This window comes from Drosophila tropicalis, unplaced genomic scaffold (assembly GCF_018151085.1).
Source record: "Drosophila tropicalis isolate 14030-0801.00 unplaced genomic scaffold, ASM1815108v1 contig_1190, whole genome shotgun sequence".
In the NCBI taxonomy this organism is placed as follows: Eukaryota; Metazoa; Arthropoda; class Insecta; order Diptera; family Drosophilidae; genus Drosophila; species Drosophila tropicalis.
Genome location: NW_027172561.1, coordinates 399,261 through 422,109, shown reverse-complemented (window position 1 = coordinate 422,109; position 22,849 = coordinate 399,261). Strand labels below are relative to the sequence as shown.

The window sequence follows — 22,849 nt, the reverse complement described above, 5'->3', positions numbered from 1 at the left end:
ATAATTCCATTGAAATTTCTATGCGATTTGCTCAATCGTTCAATCAAACACGTCGCATGCTTGATGCAATTACGCTTTCTTGATTTCAATTGGCCCCAAAATGTTGCTGCTACTTGTAAATGTGCTTTAGTAGTCATTTACCTCATTTGCATATGATCTGGAAAAGCAAGATTAGTCCTTCACACACTCACACACACACACACGTATACACAATGGGTTGAAAGACCTGTAGTTGAAGTATTTTATAGGGAATGGTGGCAGGAAAGTTGAATAATCCTTGATCTAGCTTATTTTTGCTTAAAGATTTCAAAACTTTTGATCGTTTCCTTTACGCATCGTATTACTTTATTCATGAGTTGATAACTGAGCAAAAAATGAATCATATAAGTACTAAGTTATTTAAGATTTTATAGCACACTTTTTGCTGCTACAATAGCCAAGCGCTTATATTCCTAGTTTTAGCATACTTTTTAGGGCAATGATAGAACAAATTTTAAGCGGTTTAAGGAAAATTCTACTCGTTTGCTGCATAGAATGCAGTGTGGGTAATGTTTTGGCTTCATTTTTAATAATTTTAACTATTAACTCTGCTTAAAATTTTAAATGATTGAAGGCATCAGATGATCAAAGTCTTTTCTGTCTCTCATTTAAACTTGAATCATGCATAAACCTAAGGCGATGCATGAAGAGAGCGAGAATTGTGAAGATTGATAGAGGGTTGTGGGACGAAAGTTGAGGCATTTCAAAGTTTCTTAAATGTCGCCTGCATTGGGACAACGTGCAAACGCAGAGTCCCAAGCAAAGCATTTTTCATGCAGACACACACACAGAATGGACGGGATTTGGCCACAAAACAACAGACTGGACATAAAGCAACTTACATATGTATGTACAGACATAGTTACACATATATATTCGTATGTGCATGTATGTTCATTCGTTCATACATATGTATATCGTATTGGTTGAATGTACGCACTGGGGAAGAGGGACAGGACAGGAGGAGGGGCAGTTGAAATACACAGAGACGACGTGCTCAGATAAATTTTTGTGCCAATGGAAAAAGGCAAAAGACGACGACGCTGCAAAATAAAAGAAAAGTTGCAGCAGACGCTTTTCTCTTTCTCATTCTTTCCTCTGACTTTGAAACTTATGCGCCAGCCGTTAAGCTCAGCTCAGAAGAGTGTGTGTGCGCTTCTTTATGTGTGTGTGTGTGTGTGTGCTGTGGAAAGCAGCTTAAGCATGCACATTCACATAAGGAAACGGATGAAGAAGTTGTAAAATAAGCTGCACCAACTCAGGCGAATATCATCTTGGATGTATGTAGGTATGTACAAAGATATATAAAATACACATAAATATTCTTGGCCAGCAAAAAATATTAAAAAAAAAAAAAAAAAAAACAACACAATAAAAAATACAAACCGGAAGATAAGTATAAATGTAGAAACTCGAAAATTATATACCCTAATATAGTGATTTCCTGCAACGGAAATAAATCATGATCCTTTAGAACAATTTGATTCGTATGCAGTCAGTGTGCAAGTATGTGAAATTCCCCACCGTAATGGAGAAACGTTTCAAACATTTATGTAGAAACCAAAATTGCTTTAATTTTATATAGATTAACTATCTAATTTGTTTATATTCTTTGTCTTTCTAATAGTTTATGTCAACAGAAGCTTCTATCATGAAAAGCCCGTCATTTTTGGGGTTATAATTGCATTTATTATTAACTATTTAATTTGTTCTATATTTAATAGTAATATATCTCTTAATAAAACACTTTGAAAGTCATTTACAAAATATCAAAAAGGTAGTCCTTTGCTATCATGCATAATATATTACACTTTGGGTATTGTTCTAAAATGTGTAAAATTCGCACCCAAAAGTATGCTATAGTATTTTTTTGTCTCTCTATAGAACACTTTTGACTGGGCAAAACCTTAATAAGTCGGGGACTCCTTTCATTTGAAAGTCAACAAAAACTAAGAAGCAACAACTTAAAACAACAAGTTTAAAAAATGTATCATTGGAATTCTTTCGAATGATTCTATATAGATTACGAATCGAAATGATTAAGGGATCCTTGCTGAAGCTTTCCAAGGTTAAATTGTTAAACAATTGAGTGGCAAATTTAAATCTTTATCGCTAAGGGCACTGCCCTTAACTGCCCCTAACTGTTTTATCTGTGCTTGTTACCAGTTGAATAACAAAATGCAAAATACCCATTCAATTGGCTAGAGAACTTACGAAATTACTTCTACTGTGGTGTGCTTGTGGCGAGCAATTTTTTAGTGCAGCCTGCAAGTATGCATCTTATTGTTAGTACTAAAAAACAAGAACAACAACAAACTGAACTTATAAGCTGATTTTTTCGTCTTCTTCTTTGGTTTATTTCTCCCTGCCACGAATGTAGTGTATAAAGTAGTAGCTCATACACACTCGTATGCGTAGTTTATGATTTTTTTCATGCTGCAACACCATCAAACAATAAGTCACTTAAATGGCTGCCAATAAAGAGAATGGAAACCTCACTAGGTTTGTATTTCATCGTGAATTCCAGACTAATATTAATCTGAGGCTTGTGGTCAGGAATAATTTGAGTTTCAGCTATGTCGTTCACTTGCTATTCGATTATCTTCTATAGATTGCATAATTAAAACGAAGTACATAGACATGTTTAACGGGACAATTATGATAGATTAGATTACCAAAGGAAAATCAAAGTTAGAAACAAAATAGTCAAAGAAAATTCTTCATCCACTTTCTTGGCATAAAAACATTTTTATAACTTAATTAAACATTGATTTTCCTTTCACATTTTATGGACATTTTCACAGCACAAAAACAAAATAGCAGCAAGTAGACGACAGACGAGAACAATGGCACGTCTCCATTTTTAGGGAAGGACGAGGCAATTGGGACATTTCCCGGGTGTTAGAGATGGAGGCCGGGGGGCTATGTGCCGTTCACAGAAAATGAAGTTCTATTCGATTTGTTTTATTGTCCATTGCGGTGGTCGGTCCTGTGGTCCTGTGGTCGGTTGGTCGGCCAGTCAGCTGCCAACTGGGTAGTATTAGTTATATATGCTGTGTCGGCAATTCTCTTCTTTCTTTCTCTTGTCGTTTTGTCCTTGTTGCTCTTTTCCATACTCTAGCAAATGAAGCCTAAGGACTCAGTTGGCAAACTTGGCATAAAGTTTCTGTATATGTTCTAAGTTACTAATCAACATGAAAGTGGCTATGAGGTCTTCTTTTTCAAGTGGAAAAGACGAAAGCTAAGCAGCAAGAATCAAGATAGTTTCTATTTTAATGTTATACTCTTATAAATATTAATGCTTCAAAATGTTGTTTACTATTTATATCACTCATTCACAACTCATAATTCATGTCTAAATAAAAGTTTTAGCTTTGAATTTATATCAACTTTATGAATTCAAGTTTTATAAAGCTTCGAAACAAAAGAAACCCCGAATAGTTTGCAATATTAAATATTCATAGGTGTTATTTGTTAAACTTTAGAAAGAGTATGGCAAGTTCATTTGAATCCCGAATCAGTTTAAACGGCCCTCTGGTGTTTAACTTTTGTTTCCTATTTCTATTTTTTTTTTTTCTTGGCCAACTTATAAAATGCAAGTTATTTTGCGAAACTGCCAATTGAGGAGCTTAGTTTTTATTCATGCCAAATGTTTAACTTGCTCATAAGTATTCCATTCTATTGATTGGCAGTAATATACACTCACACAAACACATATACGCATACACACACACACGCACAAATATACAATGCAAGCACACTTAAATGCGCATAGTCGATTTGTTGGTTTAATTAAAAATCTTAAAGGTGTCTAAACGAGTGGAAAAACTAATCAGTTTAATGGATTTCTTCTCTTGTTTTGTACAAAATGTGTAAAATTAAGTCATTAAAATGCAATTAAAAATTTTTGAAATGTGGATGGGTGAGAGAATAAGAGAAAGACAGACAAAGAGAGAGAGGGGGAGAGACAAAAAGAATTTGCGCCTTGGTAAGACGTGTTTATACATTTTCTTAGCCTAATTTAATTAATTTAGCGTACCTGAGGTATGTAAAGTAAAGCGCTTGTGGGGAGGAAAGGGAAGGGGGGCATTAGGACCAGCGCGGTCGGGCAACGTTGTTTGAGTTAAAGTAATGAGCTTGTCATTGTTGTAAAGCTTAGATATTAGGGGAAAAACTTGTCATGATTAGTAGTTATGTAGAACAATGAAAATGAACATCCAATGAAATTGTATACACAATCAGCTATAAGTATGTGGCTTTCAAGACTTTTGGCCGATTTGGTTATATGTATATATGAATGTAAATCTTAACAATTTCGACTTTACAGCTCAATGTTAGAGCCAGTAATCAATTGGACAGACAACATGTGGTATGAGTAATTTAATGAGTAATGTAACAAGAAAGAAGTTATGTATGTTTGACTGTTCCGAAATTCATTTATTCTTATGTGTGCCATTTGAAAATCGTTAGTCGCTTCAAAAATTTTATATATTTATAAAATTTTTCTACATTATGAGAAATTTCTTAATAAGGCCACCTATTTACATAGTAAGATATTTCTTAGATTGGGAGTAAAATATTTTAGAGCTGTGATCTGACAAAATGACAAACTGGATCTCAGTTAGGCAAAAAAAAACTTAAATATAAAGTTTCTTTTATATCAACTGATGAGGTCTCACCAAATCAGATGAACCAAAACAAAATATAATACAACTGTACTTTTTGTCACAAACAACTAACCAAACACTTGCAATTCTTAACTAACCCAAAAGATCACCACCTAGAGCCTAAGATATTCATATTCTTGAATTCAACAAATGAAGATTGGATTTTTTACTTGTGGTTCTATAATCCCTATTCATAATCTATAGAACAACATGGCGTATGAGAAATTTTGTAATTTATATTGAATGCAATTATTGTATTAAAGTTGTGTGCAAATATCTAAAGATCTTGAGCAAATTGCCTTATAATTCATGTTATTTTAGTACTTGGATCTGACTTTTTATACCATACACCCATAGGGTGAAATGGTATATTAAAGTCGCCGAAATGTATGTAACAGGCAGAAGGAAGCTTCTCCGACCCTATATATTCTTGATCAGGATGAATAGCCGAGTCGATCTAGCCATGTCCGTCCGTCTGTCCGTCCGTCCGTCCGTCCGTCCGTCCGTATGAACACGCAGATCTCGGAGACTATAAGAGCTAGAGCCACCAAATTTGGTATGTATACTCGTGTATTATGTACATATATAGAGTTAATTGGAATTTCGGCCACGCCCCCTTACGCCCCCAGGAATCACATAAAACTGTTTTTCTTAAAAAGTATAATAGCTAGAGACATCAAATTTGGTTTATATACTCGTTTAGTTGGCGCGCAGAAACTAATTGTTTAAACTTTTTGCCACGCCCCCTTCCGCCCCCGGAATTTACATAAAACTGATTTTCTTAAAAACTATGACAGCTACCGACATCAAATTTGGTATGCAGATTAGTTTAATAGACGCGCAGAAACTGGTTATTTAAAAATTGTGCCACGCCCACTTCCGCCCCCGCAAATCAAACAAAACTGATTTTATCAAAAACAAACAAAGCTAAAGTCACCAAATTTAGTATGTATACTGGCTTAGTATGCGCGCAGAGTATATATATTTTCATATTTTGCCACGCCCACTTCCGCCTCCATAATTAAGAAAAAACCGATTTCCTCCTGTATTTTTTTGACTATCGCATTCAAATTCGGCAGACTAATTAATCTTATCTATTTCTACCAAACTACCAAATTTTATTGAAATCGGACTAGAAACATGCAAAATATGCGTATGAACGTATTTTACTAAGCGGTCCACAAGGCCAGAATTGGCCGTTGGCTAGTGGCGGCGCTAGAGTGCTCGTGTGTTTGTAGAGTCAGCGAGATATCACATAGTATGAAGTATGTAAAAACAATTTAATAGACATACATATGTACATTTGGTTTTCGAAATTTAAAAAAATTTGTTTCACCTGGTGTATGGTATACCCGAGTCGACGAGTCGACTTACTTGCTTCATTAACTATCAAAACTATCGAAAAATAATATTTCATTTCATTTTAAACAAATCATCATGAACTAGTCAATATATGTATATGTACATATACTTGTACATTTTACCATCATCATTACTGCATTCGTTGGCTGATGGTTGTTGCTGGGTATCAATATCATTCCATTGGCAGAGAATTGGGTGGGCAATTGCTGTCACTGAGTCATGGTATCATAAAGAAAGTCAAGCTGCCATTCAGCTTGTTGGGCTTCTTTTCGTTTTTAGTATGAGTGTGTGCATCGGCCAGCCAACCATCCCGTAAGAGCTGGTAGTGGGCAGTCAGTACCCCTTTCCTCTCGTTTCTTTTTTCATTCCTCTTCCGGCTGAATGGGAATGCTGCAAAAGTGTATTAAGAAACCATTTTCGAAAAACTGACTTGAAAGGGGATTTATTATTACTATTATTATTATTATTATCCTTCTTCTTCTTCTTGTTTGTTGTTTGTTTGTGTTGTCTTATGGGCAGCTGCATACAGAATAAGAATAGGGCGGGTCAATATTTTGTTTGCCAAAAACCCACTCCAAATTTGGACTCTAGGTATTTTTTCTTTGATTCGCGTAGTTTCCGAGAAAGATGGAATTTCAAAAATTTAAAATAAACTTGATCTTTGCACATAATAAACAAGTCCACATAACAATTTTATCGACCTAGGTTTTTATAGCCTTCAAGAAAATCGGTTTTCTTCGTTTCAACTATATCATTTGTTGTATTGAAATGAATCGAAACTAAGCGAAAAAAAATTGGAAAATGCCCTAAAATATCACATTTCAAAAAAATCTTCATAGAATTCTATTTTGGTTTACGTGTTTTTGAATTCAAACGAATTGGCCCGCCCTAATATGTACGCTGCAATACTCAACATTTGTCTGTAAGTATATTGTAAGCTCAACAATTTTTCCACTGTATCTCTTACTTACTCGATGGTGCAAGGGTGTGTGTGTGGGTGTGTGTAAAGTAGGTGTGCGTTGCAAAGTGTTTGGAAAGTGCATCGTTTGACTCACATGGACAGAGGCGTAGTTATTCAACGACCAAATAAGTTCCTAAGGTCTAACTGAAAATATTCGTTTGCCATTCGAGTAGGATTAAAGGTCTATTTGGCTATTATGATACCTTTCTAAGGGAACAGATTACGCCTATGGCTTCTTCTTCTAGTTATTTACGAGACATTTGTCTTGGCTTCGTTTAGCTAGAGAAATAAAAGATAGAAACAATGAGATGAAACATCTGGCAAAAGTATACAAAAATATGTGACTTTAAGTCGGAATATTAATGATTTCTATTTTGACTTATCTTTAAAGTAAATGGAAAAATATATGTGTATTTTTTGTTTTGTTTTTTTTCGATGATTTCCCTCAACTGACCGCATAAATAACTCCGACGGGGCCAAAGTTGACAAAACTGTAACTCAATTCCATGAATTCATCATGCATGATGATGATGATGATAGAGAGATAGCGTCGTGGTATCCCAGACTATAGAACGAACGAACTAACGTACGTACATACATACGTAGTATTTCAACATCTGTCGTGTTGGGCAGCATACACAGGACACAGGACGCGAGACACAGGACACGGGACACAATGCGATGTGCATAAAGTTCGCCAAGCCAACACAAAAACTGTAATCTATTTAATAACCCACGTGGCGGTGCAGTTTTCCCAGCAACGTTTCAACGTTTCGACAATGGCAACGCGATAAACTACAACTGGCTGTGTGTCAATCCGTTCTACTGGTTCTACCATTCTACCGCTTCCAGCACTCCTAACCGCACTCGACGCTCGATGTTATTCCTTCAGCTCCTGCTCCTGTGATGGCCACAAAAATAAATTATTCAATGCCCAGTGAACGGTTCAATGCATCGCCATTCACCAATTGAGAGAGCGGAGACACACAGAGAGAGAGAGAGAGAGAGAGAGAGAGTGTGTGTGTGTGAAAGAGGGAAAAATAACATCATGTGGAGGTTACGGAAACACGGATCAAAAATTTTTCTCTAAAAAAAACTTACAAACAAAAAAACACAAATGTGTTAATTCATACAGCTTTGACACACATACAAACACAGATAGAGGATGCAAAAGTCTACAGATTATGGCCACAACACAATAAAAGATTACAATCAGCATTTAAAAATCGAAATCGGTTTATCACAAATAAATGGAGATGTCATGGCAAATTTGAAAAAGAAAAATCTGTATAATCTAGACAAAACTTCTACTATAAACGTCTATTCGGTTACGTTTTATCCCTAAGTGCTTACAACCTCTGCCCACTCCGACCTAAGGGCATAGACGTATTACACACAACAAAGGTTAAACTAAAGAAAGTGAGAATATTAAAAATAAGACAGGAATAGGTTATATAGGTTATAGGTTATAAAAAATTTATATAAGTAATGGCCAGCGAAGAAGGACAAGACGGCAGTTCTTATAACCGGAGAATGTGTTTACGAACCGACAGCATGACAAAGTCAATAAAGTGTATTCGATAAATAATTGCGGGTTCGTCTAGAAATATTGATCTGGCTCAACAGTGCGGAAGAGTAATTCTACGTGTAAGTTAGCTAAAATTATTTAAAAAAGAAAGGTTAGTTACCTGAAGTCTACTTATAATCTATTTTGATAAAACTGAAGAGACCAACCAGAGACTATTGAAGAGACCAACCACAATATGGGGCGGACTAATGAAAAATCTTTCGACCAACGCTGATTAAAACTAAGTTTGTGGTCCATTAAGATCTCCAAATCTTTTATAACCAAAGAAGTATTACCAATTCTCTCTAACGGAAAATAAAATGCCTTTGTTTTTTAAAGCCGTGGATCACAAAGGACGTAAACTCTAACAGGTAAGTTCCGATAGCTCTATTATGCACAAACCCATGCCCAAGCAACGATATACTGCAGATATTGTATTTCTTTTATCCAGGCGTGTCGTACCACTGTTCCAAATACTCCCCTTAGAAGCGATCGGTCGAAAATAGATCAATACTTTATTTTCCAGGCGATCGTCGGTATATTTAAGATTTGTAAGTTTAACGCACCTTTATATAATTTTACTAAATTTCATATAGATCAGAGGACTATATCATATAGCTCCTTATAGAACAATCGGAATGAACAATGTTATTTATAAAAGCAATGAAGATTACAACTTATTAAAACTATTGCAAAAAATGGTGGAAGAGAAAATCGAAATGTTAAGGCCTTAGTTTTAACAATTTATATATTTTTTATTACTTAATTTTCCATTAATTGGTATCAAAATGTGAAATGCAAAAAATTTCTTGCCAATTTTGAAATGACAATTTCTATTATAAACATTATTTCTATAGTTTTCTTTTTGATTTCTGTAGATGAACCATTTGATACTGTTCTTTCCTATGTCTACTTACATATACATTTACATATATGTATGTACATACATTTCGTAAAAAGTTTTCTTCTTTATCTACGTATATATTTATATACGTAAACTTTAATTGGCAATGTCAATGTGCAGCATTAATGTAACCAGATTGTAAAATTAAAGGGAGTCTCGATTGTTGAGAAAAGACCCATCCGATGGTGTGTGGTGGTGCGTTGGTGGTGCTGTATATAATTTTAAATCAACCCTTTCTCCACCCAACTCCCCCGTATCAATGTGCTGATTATAACAATCACACTAACTCAATTATACGCATACATAAGCACGCACAGGCAAGAGAAAGCGAGGAAGGAAATGGATAGCCGCAGGACATGATGGGCATATGTGGAGAGTATACATATTCTGATGATAAGCAAAGCTCAGCGGTTAACCACAGTGCAGTGTACAGCAGATATGGTAGAAGATATGGTTCGGGTTATATGTATGTGTGTAGAAATGGGTATGTGCACACATACATACATACCCATTTCGAAGGCAAAACTCTGTGACATTATTTTAATGAAAATTGACTCTTGATTTGGAGGGCAGGACACACTCAATGCTTATGTCTCCCCCTTTAGGTTTTTTTTTTTTTTGGTTTTCCATTACCCTTGATTAAAGTCATAAAATTGTGGTGCCGTAAGGCGACTACTTTTCCAAACGCATACTTGAATGACGATATACACAGACATTGGGCTATCGGGTTACACTTGTCCTGGTTGCGGTCAAGTTGCCATACAATTGAGTTTTATGTGAGGAAGAAGAAGGAAAAAACGACGCTTAAAATAATAAAAATATCAACCTAACATTTTGTTGTTGTTGGTAAGTTGAAACCCTTCCGCCCCACCCATTCTTTTCTGGGAGGTGCTGCTCCTTCTTAGCATCGTCTTCGTCCCTTTCTTCACCTCCCTGTGACTTCTTCTGTGCTTTTTTGGACGCAGATGTTCCGGCTCCAAAATGGCATACAAAATGTAAACATCAGTACAAAGTGCCTTAGGTGGTGCAAACACGTACAGTAATACAAATAAAGAAAACAATAATAGAAAATGGAACTGGTAGACGAAGGAGGAAAAGAGAAGAAGGAGCTGAAGCAGCAGCAGCAAAAACAACAACCAAAATGTACCATGAAAATGCCAAAAAGCTAAAGAAAAGCACAAAAAACAAAAAAGAAAGGGTGAAAAACCTTGCAGGGCTTACACAACTCTTGCCAGAAATCGACTACAACAACAATATGTCTAAGTGACTAGTGGCATAAAGACGAATTGAATAATTCACTTTACGGTAATATAATCGGCCAAAAAGAAAAAAAGGAAAATTTTAATTACCATTAAATGGCCTAATGAAAAGTTAAACTCTGTGTAGCCTTGAGCCTTGAAACCAATCTTTGTATGTATATATTTAAGCGCAATGTTTAATTCGACCCCAAAAGATATGCAGGAAAAGTTGAAGAGTGTTGTTGTAACTCTTAACTAGTTGTGGTATGGCTAATGCTTTTCTTCGGTTAGAACCAGCTATATACCTGTCTATATCTGAACAGACATTTGGTAAATCAGAAAAAAGGTATTTGAAAAACTCCATTGATGTGGGAAAGATCAAAATGTGAAATTTTAGATAGATAATTCCCATTGATCCTGGTTTCTAACTTTAAGTATGGAATCAAAAGTCTTGGTCACCGGAATAGTAATAAAGGATCAAAATAAGGATTTTCGTAAACAAATTCAAGACTTTTTTAAACACTTAGATGTAAAGATGTAATATCCGAGCGCTAAATACTAAAATATGCTCTCATAATGTAACTCTTACAACATTTTTATTTCGTTTTCATTTTCCCTCATGACGATTAGGGATATACCCGGGGAAAGAGAATTCCTAGAGCAAATGCTACACTCCACACTACACTCTCTTCTCTTTTGGTTTCTCCATCTTTTGCTGGTGAAATGTATGCTTTTCGTTTTTCCCTTTTGGTGTTCGTTTTCGTTGGCTTTCAGGTTTCCTTCATTCATTTCATTGTGCACTTGACTCTGTTATGCAGTTGCATTTCACGAAAAGCAAAAAAACAGCAACAAACTGCTGCACTTATTAATATTGATGATACGAAGGCACCCACAAAAGATATATATGTACCTACATATATATACTGTATATATTTATATTTAACGCTTCATTGATTAAGAGGCGAGTGGAAAAATAAATGCATTTATTTAATCGCGATATCAATTTACCTACAATTCACGTGCTCGTTTGCACCTGCACAATAAAAATAATCAAATAAATTACATTTTGAAATACTTTTGTATGTACAAACGCCACGAGACGGGAATCTCTGTTAAAGGATTTGTTATTTGATTTGATTTAAGAATCCTTTAAGCAAAAGAATTTTGGATTCGGATGTGGTTCCAGACAACAGGTTGGTCAACTCATGTCGACGACTTAATCTCTGTCTTGACTAAACTTTGTTGCAGTTAACTTTTATTCCGTGTCCGTCCGCGAGGAACCAACAATTATATGTGTACGTAACCTACCATGATAAAAATTGGCGGACTTTAAGGACAGTGAATTGCAGCTTACTTAAAAAACCCTTAACACCTGCTAACGGAAGTTCCAGAACACTCGAACACCTCTTCCAACGTGGCATGGGTACCTGGGAGCCAATTTACCAGCTCTTGGTTTATGCCAAACACACGCATGTCCTTACACATAAAATCCCTGACCTCTAATAGATGTCAACCTAACCCAAAGTGCGAACTTGAACTATTTCGAACGAAAACTGATATTTTCAATTAAGTTTGAGATTACAAGTTTGGGTTTTGATTACTTATGAGTTGTACTGTCAAATTTTAACCGATTTTTGAAAGTCATGTCCCTTTTTAATGCTTTTAATTAAAGTTAATTTTAAAATTGATGGCTAATAGGTAAGGAAAGAGTTCCCAAAAAAGTTGGAAGAGTATACAAACTTAGACGCGGTCAAAGTTAGCCCCGGCCCTCTGGTCTTAAATTGATTTTTCAAATTCATAAATCAGGTTTCCTACTAGAAAGTTATCTTAACCTTAATCTCATTAAAAGCAAAAAACTTAAATTTGTCCGATTTTCGTAAAAAAAAACATTATTTATACCTCATTCTAAATGGAACGCTTCTCCCGAGTGTGGATAGGGTAAAGTACCTAGGCCTTCCCTTGACAGGCGTTAAACCTAGAAAGCTCACGTCAAGGTCAAGAGAACTCAGCCAAACTTAAATTTGTCCAAGATGCAGTGGTTACTCCGCAGGAGATCTGAGCTCAGCACGTGCAACAAATTGCTGTTCTACAAGGACATTCTGAAGCCTGTATGGACTTATGGAAACCCATGATAACCCACTAGCACTTAAACTGCTGGATAGCAGCATGCAGATTAGACTTCTAAAAAGAAGTCACCCACTTGACCTGCCATTTAGACCAGACAGGGATTGGTGATTCCACCCACATTTGATGATTACCTTTGATAATATTTGCTTATTGTGCATATAGGATAGATTAAAAATAAATATAAAAAAAAAAAATATTAATTTTAAAAAAATTCGAATCGAATTTAATTTGATCGAATATTGAATTGTTTTTGCATTACGACCCCGAAAACTTATACATAATATGTATTTAAGTAAATTAATAACTGAGTTTCGCACTAACACACCTTTCTTGGCTTTCTATCCTGACTCAATTATTCGAATTCCCACCTTGATGAAGTGCTATTAGAACAACGTTTGTATTTTTTTTTTTTTTTTTTTTTTGTCGCCAACACTGATTGACTTGTTGGCTTTGGCGGACTCCACTGAATTCCCATCCCAATCCCCCATTTGTAGAAATGAATATATGGCAAATACGTATATGACGTGTGTAGGTATGCAGTGATTTACGCTCCATTGCAGGGGTCAAGACTGTAAACGTGCGCTCTGTATATAATTAAACGTGAAATTGAAATGTTTGTAGTAAAACGATAGCCCAATGTTCAATGCATCACTAACCAGGGCCAATTGATCAATTTCACCTCACATAAAAGAAGACTCCACCGTTGCCATCGTTTTTAGTATTAGCTGTTAGATCTTAAAGTCAACACTATAGTTTGAAGAGAAATATGTCGTCGTCATCGTTGTTTAATGACACCACGAATATTGGTTTTCCGTATGCGGAACTGGCGGATAAACGTACACAGGAATGGCCACTGGTTGAATCGCCTTGGAATGTGGCAACTTTGTTGGCCCTTTACTTGCTGATGGTACGCTATGCACCCAAATGGATGGCCAGGTGGGTTCGCTTCACTCTCCCTCCCCCATCAAACTGACCTGACCGTCTTCTTTTCTCAATTCACGATATGTGCTGCAGGCACAAGCCATTGCAGTTGCGTGTGCCATTGTTCTTGTACAATCTGACCATGGCCCTTATAAATGCACACATATGTTTGGAGTTTTTTACGGCATCGCGTGCATTGAACTACAGATTCAGCTGTCAGCCATGTCGTGAGGACTATAACCCACATGAGATGCGTGTAAGTGCGGAAACACCTACATATATACACATACATATGAGGCCAGTGTAAGGAACGAAAGAAGCTTGGTTTTTTTTTTTGTTTTACAGATTGCCGCTGCCTTTTGGTGGTTTTACATCACGAAAGTCTTTGAATTTGCCGACACAGCGTTTTTCATTTTACGCCACAAATGGTCACAATTGAGTTTCCTGCATGTCTACCATCATAGCACAATGTTTATCATGTGTTGGATTGTTGTCAAATGGCTACCAACAGGATCAAGTGAGAGAATATTCCAGTGGATAACTTTGTTTCGTTTTCTCACTTATTCCAATTTATCTTTCTCTCTCCCTGTGTGTGTGTGTGCTTGTTTTAGGCTATGTACCGGGCATGATAAATTCCTTTGTGCACATCATAATGTATAGCTACTACGCTTTGAGTACATTGGGTCCACGTATCCAACCGTATTTGTGGTGGAAACGTTACCTGACTGCACTGCAATTGCTGCAATTTACCATCGGTTTCTTTTGGGGCTCTCACGCGTTGTACCAAAATTGTGGTTATACCTTATGGATCTTATATTTTGGAGGCTTCTATATGTCATCTTTCCTTTTCCTTTTTGGTCGCTTCTATATACAGAGTTATCAGACAACAACAAGAAAACCAAATCAACATAACAAATAACATTAACTATATACATACATACATATATATATATATATATATGTATGTATTATGTACATATATGTATATGTACACATGCATGCATATTTCATTCAAATGGTCAATTCAACATAGTAAGGCACTTTTAGTCATCACTTGTGTGTTTTTTTTTTCACAAAATTAGTTTATTATAAAAAATCGAATTTTGGCTTACTACAACTTTAACGTAACACTTTCAGTAGTTACAGCATTATATATAAACGTATTATCAATTGGCTTATATTGTTTGGTTATTATCTTGATCACCTCCTGGGCAGCGCAACCACCTGAAAATATTTAGAGAAATATTAATTTTAAAAAAATATTAAGAGTTATGTAAATATTTTTTTTTTTTTGGTACGCTTGTATGTATATGAAATGAATAACCTAGTTATATATATATATAGAGACAAAAATAAATTGTTCTAACTTTGTAACTAGCCTCTTATCGAATTAAGCACTTTGGTTATTAAATATTAAACGTGATAAAGTATGTACATAAATTATTATTGTAGGACTTCTATCTCATGGAATAGAATTTATCTAAAGTCTGTATACTTGAAATGTTGAATCTTTAAAAGATTATATATTTCTCAGGCATCCAGAAGATTATTAATAGCTGAATCGTTGCTGAAATAAAAACTTACCAATAAATGCGGAGACGGCATGAAGTTCGGCACCACCAAAACGGCAAATCTCATGAAGAACATCATTACTAATGGTCGCATGCATACCCAGATCGTTAAGCATTTTGCTGGCAATGCTCTTCAGACGACCAATATCCTGTTCTACAGTACATTCGCCTGGAATGTTGCCGCATTCGCAAAGAAAGCGTTCATAGGCGCGCAGGGCAAAATTATAGGCAGTCAGTGTGCCCTGCAATTCATTGTCCTCTACTGTAAATAGAAAGAGATGGGCAATTGAGATGTTGTTTCTCTTTCTAAATCATAGATGTTTCATGACATTTACCTAGTGGCTGGAGACGACTTTTCTCATATTCATCCGCAATACGTGTTCCACGGATGACAGCTAGGCCGGCTGCTTCACGACACAGTAACCTAACACTACGCTCATCGATGCTATCAACTGGAAGGGATAGTTGCTTGAGATAATCCTGGCATTTGTTATAGACCTGATCGGCATCATGCAATGCTTGCTGACGATAAACATGCTGCAGGGCAATGTAAGATTCCGTATTGGCAGTCATATCGGGCAAGACGCCCGGCAGGGGCACATAACCACTATTTTCTTCGGTAACAAAATGCTTTAAAGCCTTGGCCATAATCCAAAAGGGATTGCTCTAGAAAAACACAAAATCAGATTTTAAATTGGCTAAGATAAGAAGTGAAGAGTGCTGGGTAACCTTCTTATTTAACTGCTCACAGGCATCATCATTAAAGATGGCTTTCAAATCGCTAGATACTCGACCAGCTCCAAAGGCTGTATTGACCGCTTTAATAGCCTCTTCGTGATTCTCCTCATCGGCCTTCATTTCCTTTTCGATTAACTCTTTCAGTGTTAGCTTCTCCTTGTAGTTTTTGGGTGCCTTTTGGTCACCGTCTTGTTGCTTCTGCCAGACCTTGAGATATTTGTAAAGAACCAATAGCCAAGGCACTTTACTAGTGACCTCTGTACTCTCTAGATGCTCACGTAATGTCTCAAACGGATGCTCCAGACGCAAATCAAACTGTCGATTATCCGGGTGAGCCTCCACAATGCAATGCTCTTTGATCTGCAGTCGTATGGTACCTAGCATGCCCAAGGAACGGCAATAGAGCAGAGGCACATTTGATTCCCAGAGGCGATTCGATAGCGATATCAATGTTTGCTCATTTAAATTTGAGGCAATGACCAAATCAAAATTATCAAAGAAGTTGGAACGATTTGCCAATATGTAGTCAACACTCTCATCCACATAGTCGCCATTTACATCGGGATTGAGTTCCTGCAACAATTGCATGCAGGCCAAAGCCTTGGATTTCCCAATATAACTGGCATCAAGAAAGAAACTGCAAGTCAAAAAGGAAAACATTTGAATTTAAGTTCGCTCAGATATCTGGTAAATTACCACTCACTTGTTACCCAAATCCTCTTCCTTGACAGTGCTGCCATCAGCCACAGTGAAGCCTCCAATGCCGGGGAGAACTAGTCCCTTAGCTGTCTCACAACCAACGGCAGTCACATTTGCTAGGCAAATGTTTGCCGATTCCAGCAGCATTTGTCCATGTTCGCCCCAAAGTCTTTATATGTACGAATTGATTAGCACAAGTCGGTAGTATATATATATATATAGGAACTTGCCTGATTTGTCTATCATATTTTTTGCTTTTATCGGATAGTTCTGGCGACTTTGGTGCTGGTGAAGACATTTTGTAGGCCGGCTTTTTTATGAAAAAAAAAAATAATAATAATAATACAAAGCAACCCAAGACAAGTGTTGAAAAACGTCACTCTACAACGGCACAGTGGGTCGCTTGGCACCAAAAAGTGTGTAATATAATTTTTTAAGTATTTTTTCCACCCCTTTTTATTAATTCATGTTTATTTATTTTTTCACAGATTAAATATCGTCTTTTAAATTAAAGTTGTAAATTCCCTTAAATTGTTGTCGTAAGTCGAAAAACCAACACATTTTTCTACATATATATTATTTAAAACATTTATTCAATATTACGTCATACATTTCATAGAATTCTTTTTATTGCAATAAGACTTTGTTTTTCTTTTGTTTTTTCAAATCTTACTTAACTACATTTTAAATATAGTATATAGAAGAAATCAGTCTTTACAAATAAATTTTTTTTAACTACAAACATAAATTATATGGGCATTTTCAGAAATCAAATTTGCTAAATTATAATAATAATAATAATAGACACGCAAGAATAATACCAAGATGTGAGCAACCGAACTGATTTATACATATATGCACATATAAATATAAATGTATATATGTATATGCATATATGGTTGTTTTGGTGTGTGTGTGTGTGTATGTGGGCATGGTGGGTTGGGTGAAGTGTAATACAAATTCTGTTATTGTTGTTGTTGTTCTTTCACTAATGGGCTATTGTACAAACTTATATGTGTTATTTAACTCTTTGTTAACTTAATAATACCGCATCTCTTATTGTCCACAAAGCATTGTTCAACACTGACATCGGCCATCGATGAGAGCTAGTAGCAGACAGACATAGGGAGAGTGAGAGAGATAGAGAGGAAAAACATATGTTTCACATATTTCGCTTTGGTAACATCATTCGTTGTGCCTGCTGTGGCAGCAGTTATTTCACCACGCTTCTTCTTGCAACATTTCGTTTGTTGTGTTTTTACTATTTGTTGTTGTTACGATAGAGCTTGTTAATTAATTAAATACAAATAAGAATTATAACCGTCAGTATGCCAGCCAAAAGGAGAACTGCAGCAGGCGGGGATGGCAGCAACAACAGAGCATCGACCAGCACAGATACAGGTGGAGATATGCCAATGAGTCCACAAACAGATGACCCAGCGTACAAATTGAAACGAAAAAAGAATAATGAGGTAAATAATGAGAGCATATAAAAATGGACGTGAGTAAAATTTAATGAAAAGTTGCTAGCCCAAAATGTTGCTAATCTGAACATGTATAAACTTATTGATTTTCATTTTGTGGTCGTCCTCGTCGACGTCATCGTGGTGCAGGCCGTGCAACGCACTAGGGAGAAGACGAAAAAAACCGCTGAGGAACGTAAAATGCGCATAGAGAAACTAAAGGAGGAGAACACCCAGCTCAAGGCGAAAATTCAACAAGAAAAAACACACATTAATACACTGCGCGAATTGATCATTAAGGGCGAAAAGGATGAGAATCAGAATCGGATAATACAGGAAATTCTCGGACGACCTGAATCGGATGACGATGATGATTGATTGATTGTCGGGCGGACGTACGGACAAAACGAATCCGCTCCTTCTTCACATTCAACATTACAATGACAAATGAACAATTTCTATTATTATGCTTAATATTATTCACATATTTTTAAGTTCACTTTGACTACACTTACCGTCATAAACGTCCAGCTTATCCATGTGCAGGGCGAACACTTCATCCATTTTTACAGTCTAGTTTCTTCTTGTATTTGTGGTTTTGAATAAATGTAAAAATGTATTGATAGATTTCTTATCTTATTAGCTGAGGCCCTCTTTGTCTCTGTCTCTCTCTCACTCTTTCCTTGGGGGGATTGGTTGTAGCGAGGGGTTTGTTGAATGATGAGTTCAATTCTTTCTGTTTATTGCCCAAATTGGGTTTGGTTTGATTCGGTTATTGGCCGGAGTATACTGGAATTTTTCGTGGTTATACTAATTGGCAATTCGGCACCCTCGCATTGATTTTGAATTCCGAATTCCAATTTGAGTTTTTCAATCCAATTGATAGATAAATAGCTGTCACATGGCCAAGGCAGAGGCAGGAGGAGAACTAACTCTATAGTGCCTCGAGTATTTTTTATCCCCAATTTGTTAAATGACAAATTGAACAAAGGCAGTTCAGGTGATTTGATTTTAATTAACACTGCTTCCGGTTATGGTTATCACAACTCATCACATATCACTCAGCAGCATAGCCCGAACTAAATTTAATGACTTATTTCCTAGTTTATTTTTATTTATAATTTCACGTAACTCTTTACTTTTTTTATTTTTTGTTGTTTTGTTTCTCTTGTTCTCTCTCTCGCGCGGCCGATGTAAAATGTCTCCCTCTCTCGGGATCGGGTGGGGACTCTCTTTATTTCTCTCTCTCTCTCTCTGTCTGTCTCGAACCACACGGCCGTTCTTCCTGATTTTATTGCCCAGAGTTCAGTGTTGGTAATCAGCTGATAACAGCTGATTTTGGAAATGACAGAGTTGTCAAGCTTTTAACCTTTCAAACTAAAAACACGTTACTTGATTTTTTTTTGTAGGATTCAGTTCAGATTGTTATTCTATTCGTAAAATGTTACAAAATTGATTTCAGAAAAAAAAAAAAAGAATAGTTAAAAAATAATTAGTAATGCTGCTGCCCGTAAAGAAATTGGAATCCGAACTGCCAACCAGTTCAAATATCTATGTGCTTAAGCGACAAATAGCCGAACATGGAACGAAAACACAAACGCTGCTCCTTCAAGCGTTCCGGTTCGATTTGCATGATCCGCGAAATTCCCCATGCGATGTGCCACTCCCACTCGAACAACAACAAGAACAACAGCAGCAACAGTTCCTGTCCCCAACACAGTCCCAGATCCAGAATCAGCGGCAACAACAACAAGACCCAACACCAATGCAAAGATACGAGCAATAATTATTTAAATATAAATCACCAAAATGTAACCAAACAGTCCACACAAAAAACATTTAAACTTTTCTCATTTCTATTCAAAAACAAGAAGCCAAACGGTCATGCTAGAAGGGAGCTGGAAGATGACTTGGATCCCAAAATTGACACAATGAATGAAGAAGATGTGCGGAAACTAATACAAATGTACCATAAATATGAAAATCTATATAATCCAAGAAATATTTGTTTTGGCAACAAGAAAATCGATGAGGATTGTTATATACAAATGATACAATCATTTCCTGGCCTGGCGTGTACAAGCGATGAACTGCGAATCTATTTGGAGGAACTGAAGAAGGTATTCATAGAAGAATATACCATTATTGAAAATGCCCGAAGAAATTATGGCCAAGTTGTGAAACCATCTATACAACATTATAATGAACTACTATTTCTAGTACCCCATTTAAGTATTCACTTCGAGAAGAATTGTCCGAAAGGTTTATTAGATAGATCCAAATCGACTTTAAGTTTAATCTCACGTAAATCTGCTGGAAAACTGCCCTCGCTCACACAATTGCAGCATTCAGGTGCCTCATCAGACAGCAATAAATCAGGCAAATGTACCAAAATTGAGTTAAATCCCATTGATTATGTCTGTATTGAAAGAAATAAGCAAAGAAAATTGTGCTTTCAGGGCAATGGAGCAAAGGTTATTGATAACGATCAAAAAAAGCAGCAAATGCAGCTGCAGCAGGTTGGATTTATTGACCCAAGAATGGATACGACTAACTGGCGATCCAAAATTGCTTCTCCAAACTCAAGCTCCCTTCCATCCAGTAGTAGAAACTGTCATCTGGAGTGTCCTCCCCATATGATGAATCACTCAAACTCTAAACCCTACCACCCTAATTATTCATCATATCCACAAATTTCTAAAGTCTCTGTGGAATCATCCTTCTATTCCAATGAAAAATCAATGCACACCACCGATCTGACATGTCCCTCTCGTATGCAATGTCTGCAAACTGAGTCTGATCCCACCCAGCGACCAATTCGTCCAACGCCTCCAGCACGTACCAAGACGCAGCGAATACAAAACTTGGGCAATCCAGAGCCTCCTGCGTCTATTTCATCTACGCCGACAACATCGACAGAGCAGGCTCGTGACAATGGACAGCAGGTGCAAATGCTTTGCGAAATGATTCGCACCGAATTGACTAGTGCCCCCGACTTCATTTACTTCGATGCCAAATGGCGTATTATAGAGATTCTTCGTGAAGTGCATAAACGACAGTTGGTTCACATAAAGGCTTCCACACCGCATCAGCTCGGCAAGAAATCCCCCCACTGACTCCAACGACGTCAGCATTCCAAGGAAATCGCTTCCACAACACTACGAAGATATGGCACACCACAGTGGGTATGCAAGGGCCTGCTCGAAGTCCGAATGCCATTGTCCCTATTGCCATAGGCATTCCAATTGAGAGAAGATCGCTAGTGACCTACATTTTGTCGACGAGAGAAAGATAACAAAGCTGTTGACATCTTATCAGCTTTGTTTTTATTTTATTTTATTTTTTTGTGGAGGCTCAGTTGAAAATGGAATTGCAATCTTGCTGGTACGGCTCCAAGCTAATTAAACAGTGGCCAAGTATTTTCATAGGTTTAGTCGCAATTTTTATTATTAAATATATATTCAAAAATTGGATATCTCAAAAGAAACACATAGAACTTGATGGACAAGATGACATTGCAGGTATGAAAAAATTACAAATCAAATTTTATAAACAGAAATTTAAGATAAAGATTCTCTAGTTGAATTCCCTAAAGCAGAAAATAGTGATTTACAGCCGGCTTTGGAGGAGAAACCACACGTAGCTTATCATCCTGGCGAGTCTCTCAAACCACAAGGTGCTCGACGCTTCTATGATCTAGTGCGTGGACGTCGCAGCATACGATCTTTTAATCCCACAGAGAAGCCCGACATCAGCCTAATTGAAGATTGCATACGAGCCGCTGGAACATCTCCAAGTGGGGCACACACTGAACCCTGGACATTTTGTGTCGTCGAGGATCGCAAAATGAAGCAAGCCATCCGAGAAATTGTGGAACATGAAGAGCAGATCAACTATCGCACACGGATGCATGCCCAGTGGGTGACGGATTTGCGACCATTGCAAACAAAGCCCATTAAGCAGTATTTAACTGATGCTCCATACCTAATTGTGATATTTAAGCAAACTCATGGCACAACTGCTGAGGGTCGGAGAAAAATGCATTACTATAATGAAATTTCCACCTCCATCGCAGCGGGGATATTACTTTGTGCTCTCCAAGCGGCTGGACTCTGTTCTCTAGTCACAACGCCCTTGAATTGTGGGTCAGCTCTTCGAAATTTGCTCCAAAGACCAATTAATGAAAAACTCTTAGTGTTGCTTCCAGTGGGTTATGCTGCTGATGGATGTCTCGTGCCAGATTTAGAGCGTAAACATCTTACAGACATTATGGTAAAATACTAAAAAAAAAAAAAAGGAAAGAAAAAAAAATAAAATAAAATAAATTTAAATTGTAACGCATCGACTAAAAAAAAAGTTATCGATTGCCAATGCTGTAAATGTGTGGCTAGGTGTGGGAGCGATTAAACAGTATCGATAGAATTCGCAGCTTGAACGTCAGGGCTGCCATCGATGGTTTTCCCAGCTCTAGATAAGACCGTGTGTGTTTTTTCTATCTCTTGTCGTTCTCTTTTGGTCGACGGACGTACTCTTTTGTACGATGTTCGACTCTTTTGTTGCATGTTCGACTCTATTGTCGGAGTTTGACTCTT

At 36.8% G+C, this 22,849-nt stretch overlaps 6 protein-coding genes across 6 annotated transcripts; 4 read left to right on the top strand and 2 right to left on the bottom strand.

The window, feature by feature from the left end:
• The first annotated feature begins 13,544 nt into the window (after positions 1-13,544).
• On the top strand, positions 13,545-15,237 carry Elo68beta (Elongase 68beta). The gene is made up of 4 exons (XM_068292240.1): positions 13,545-13,801; positions 13,880-14,042; positions 14,132-14,303; positions 14,398-15,237. Exons 1-4 carry the CDS (start codon positions 13,632-13,634, stop codon positions 14,703-14,705), a joined length of 813 nt encoding a protein of 270 aa, XP_068148341.1. The 5' UTR covers positions 13,545-13,631; the 3' UTR covers positions 14,706-15,237.
• Positions 14,828-17,163, bottom strand: APP-BP1 (Nedd8-activating enzyme E1 regulatory subunit APP-BP1). Its single transcript, XM_068292233.1, has 6 exons — positions 17,025-17,163; positions 16,799-16,963; positions 16,087-16,732; positions 15,693-16,023; positions 15,371-15,619; positions 14,828-15,010 (listed from the first exon to the last, which is right to left on the bottom strand). The coding sequence occupies exons 1-6, from the start codon at positions 17,090-17,092 to the stop codon at positions 14,898-14,900; spliced, it is 1,572 nt and encodes a 523-aa protein (XP_068148334.1). The 5' UTR covers positions 17,093-17,163; the 3' UTR covers positions 14,828-14,897.
• An 812-nt stretch (positions 17,164-17,975) lies between these two features.
• Irbp18 (Inverted repeat binding protein 18 kDa) lies at positions 17,976-18,876 on the top strand. The gene is made up of 2 exons (XM_068292183.1): positions 17,976-18,266; positions 18,408-18,876. The coding sequence occupies exons 1-2, from the start codon at positions 18,123-18,125 to the stop codon at positions 18,633-18,635; spliced, it is 372 nt and encodes a 123-aa protein (XP_068148284.1). The 5' UTR covers positions 17,976-18,122; the 3' UTR covers positions 18,636-18,876.
• On the bottom strand, positions 18,036-19,552 carry LOC137578559 (uncharacterized). The gene is made up of 2 exons (XM_068292184.1): positions 18,773-19,552; positions 18,036-18,141 (listed from the first exon to the last, which is right to left on the bottom strand). The coding sequence occupies exons 1-2, from the start codon at positions 18,819-18,821 to the stop codon at positions 18,092-18,094; spliced, it is 99 nt and encodes a 32-aa protein (XP_068148285.1). The 5' UTR covers positions 18,822-19,552; the 3' UTR covers positions 18,036-18,091.
• A 112-nt stretch (positions 19,553-19,664) lies between these two features.
• LOC137579026 (uncharacterized) lies at positions 19,665-21,381 on the top strand. The gene has a single exon (XM_068292693.1). It carries the CDS (start codon positions 19,838-19,840, stop codon positions 21,371-21,373), a length of 1,536 nt encoding a protein of 511 aa, XP_068148794.1. The 5' UTR covers positions 19,665-19,837; the 3' UTR covers positions 21,374-21,381.
• A 223-nt stretch (positions 21,382-21,604) lies between these two features.
• Iyd (Iodotyrosine deiodinase) lies at positions 21,605-22,547 on the top strand. Its single transcript, XM_068292706.1, has 2 exons — positions 21,605-21,778; positions 21,838-22,547. The coding sequence occupies exons 1-2, from the start codon at positions 21,622-21,624 to the stop codon at positions 22,539-22,541; spliced, it is 861 nt and encodes a 286-aa protein (XP_068148807.1). The 5' UTR covers positions 21,605-21,621; the 3' UTR covers positions 22,542-22,547.
• The last annotated feature ends 302 nt before the right edge of the window (positions 22,548-22,849 follow it).

Excerpts from the sequence above, each read along its gene's own strand:
- APP-BP1 (XM_068292233.1), bottom strand. The coding sequence starts at position 17,092 with ATGTCTTCACCAGCACCAAAGTCGCCAGAACTATCCGATAAAAGCAAA. Across the intron at positions 15,620-15,692 it reads AAGTCGTCTCCAGCCACTAG|TAGAGGACAATGAATTGCAG; the intron begins GTAAATGTCATG and ends TTCTATTTACAG. Across the intron at positions 15,011-15,370 it reads TGCCGTCTCCGCATTTATTG|GTGGTTGCGCTGCCCAGGAG; the intron begins GTAAGTTTTTAT and ends AAATATTTTCAG.
- Elo68beta (XM_068292240.1), top strand. The coding sequence starts at position 13,632 with ATGTCGTCGTCATCGTTGTTTAATGACACCACGAATATTGGTTTTCCG. Across the intron at positions 14,043-14,131 it reads ATAACCCACATGAGATGCGT|ATTGCCGCTGCCTTTTGGTG; the intron begins GTAAGTGCGGAA and ends TTTGTTTTACAG. Across the intron at positions 14,304-14,397 it reads ATGGCTACCAACAGGATCAA|GCTATGTACCGGGCATGATA; the intron begins GTGAGAGAATAT and ends TGCTTGTTTTAG.
- LOC137578559 (XM_068292184.1), bottom strand. The coding sequence starts at position 18,821 with ATGGATGAAGTGTTCGCCCTGCACATGGATAAGCTGGACGTTTATGAC. Across the intron at positions 18,142-18,772 it reads TAAGCTGGACGTTTATGACG|TTCTCCTTTTGGCTGGCATA; the intron begins GTAAGTGTAGTC and ends CGCCTGCTGCAG.
- LOC137579026 (XM_068292693.1), top strand. The coding sequence starts at position 19,838 with ATGGAACGAAAACACAAACGCTGCTCCTTCAAGCGTTCCGGTTCGATT.
- Iyd (XM_068292706.1), top strand. The coding sequence starts at position 21,622 with ATGGAATTGCAATCTTGCTGGTACGGCTCCAAGCTAATTAAACAGTGG. Across the intron at positions 21,779-21,837 it reads TGGACAAGATGACATTGCAG|TTGAATTCCCTAAAGCAGAA; the intron begins GTATGAAAAAAT and ends AAGATTCTCTAG.
- Irbp18 (XM_068292183.1), top strand. The coding sequence starts at position 18,123 with ATGCCAGCCAAAAGGAGAACTGCAGCAGGCGGGGATGGCAGCAACAAC. Across the intron at positions 18,267-18,407 it reads AACGAAAAAAGAATAATGAG|GCCGTGCAACGCACTAGGGA; the intron begins GTAAATAATGAG and ends ATCGTGGTGCAG.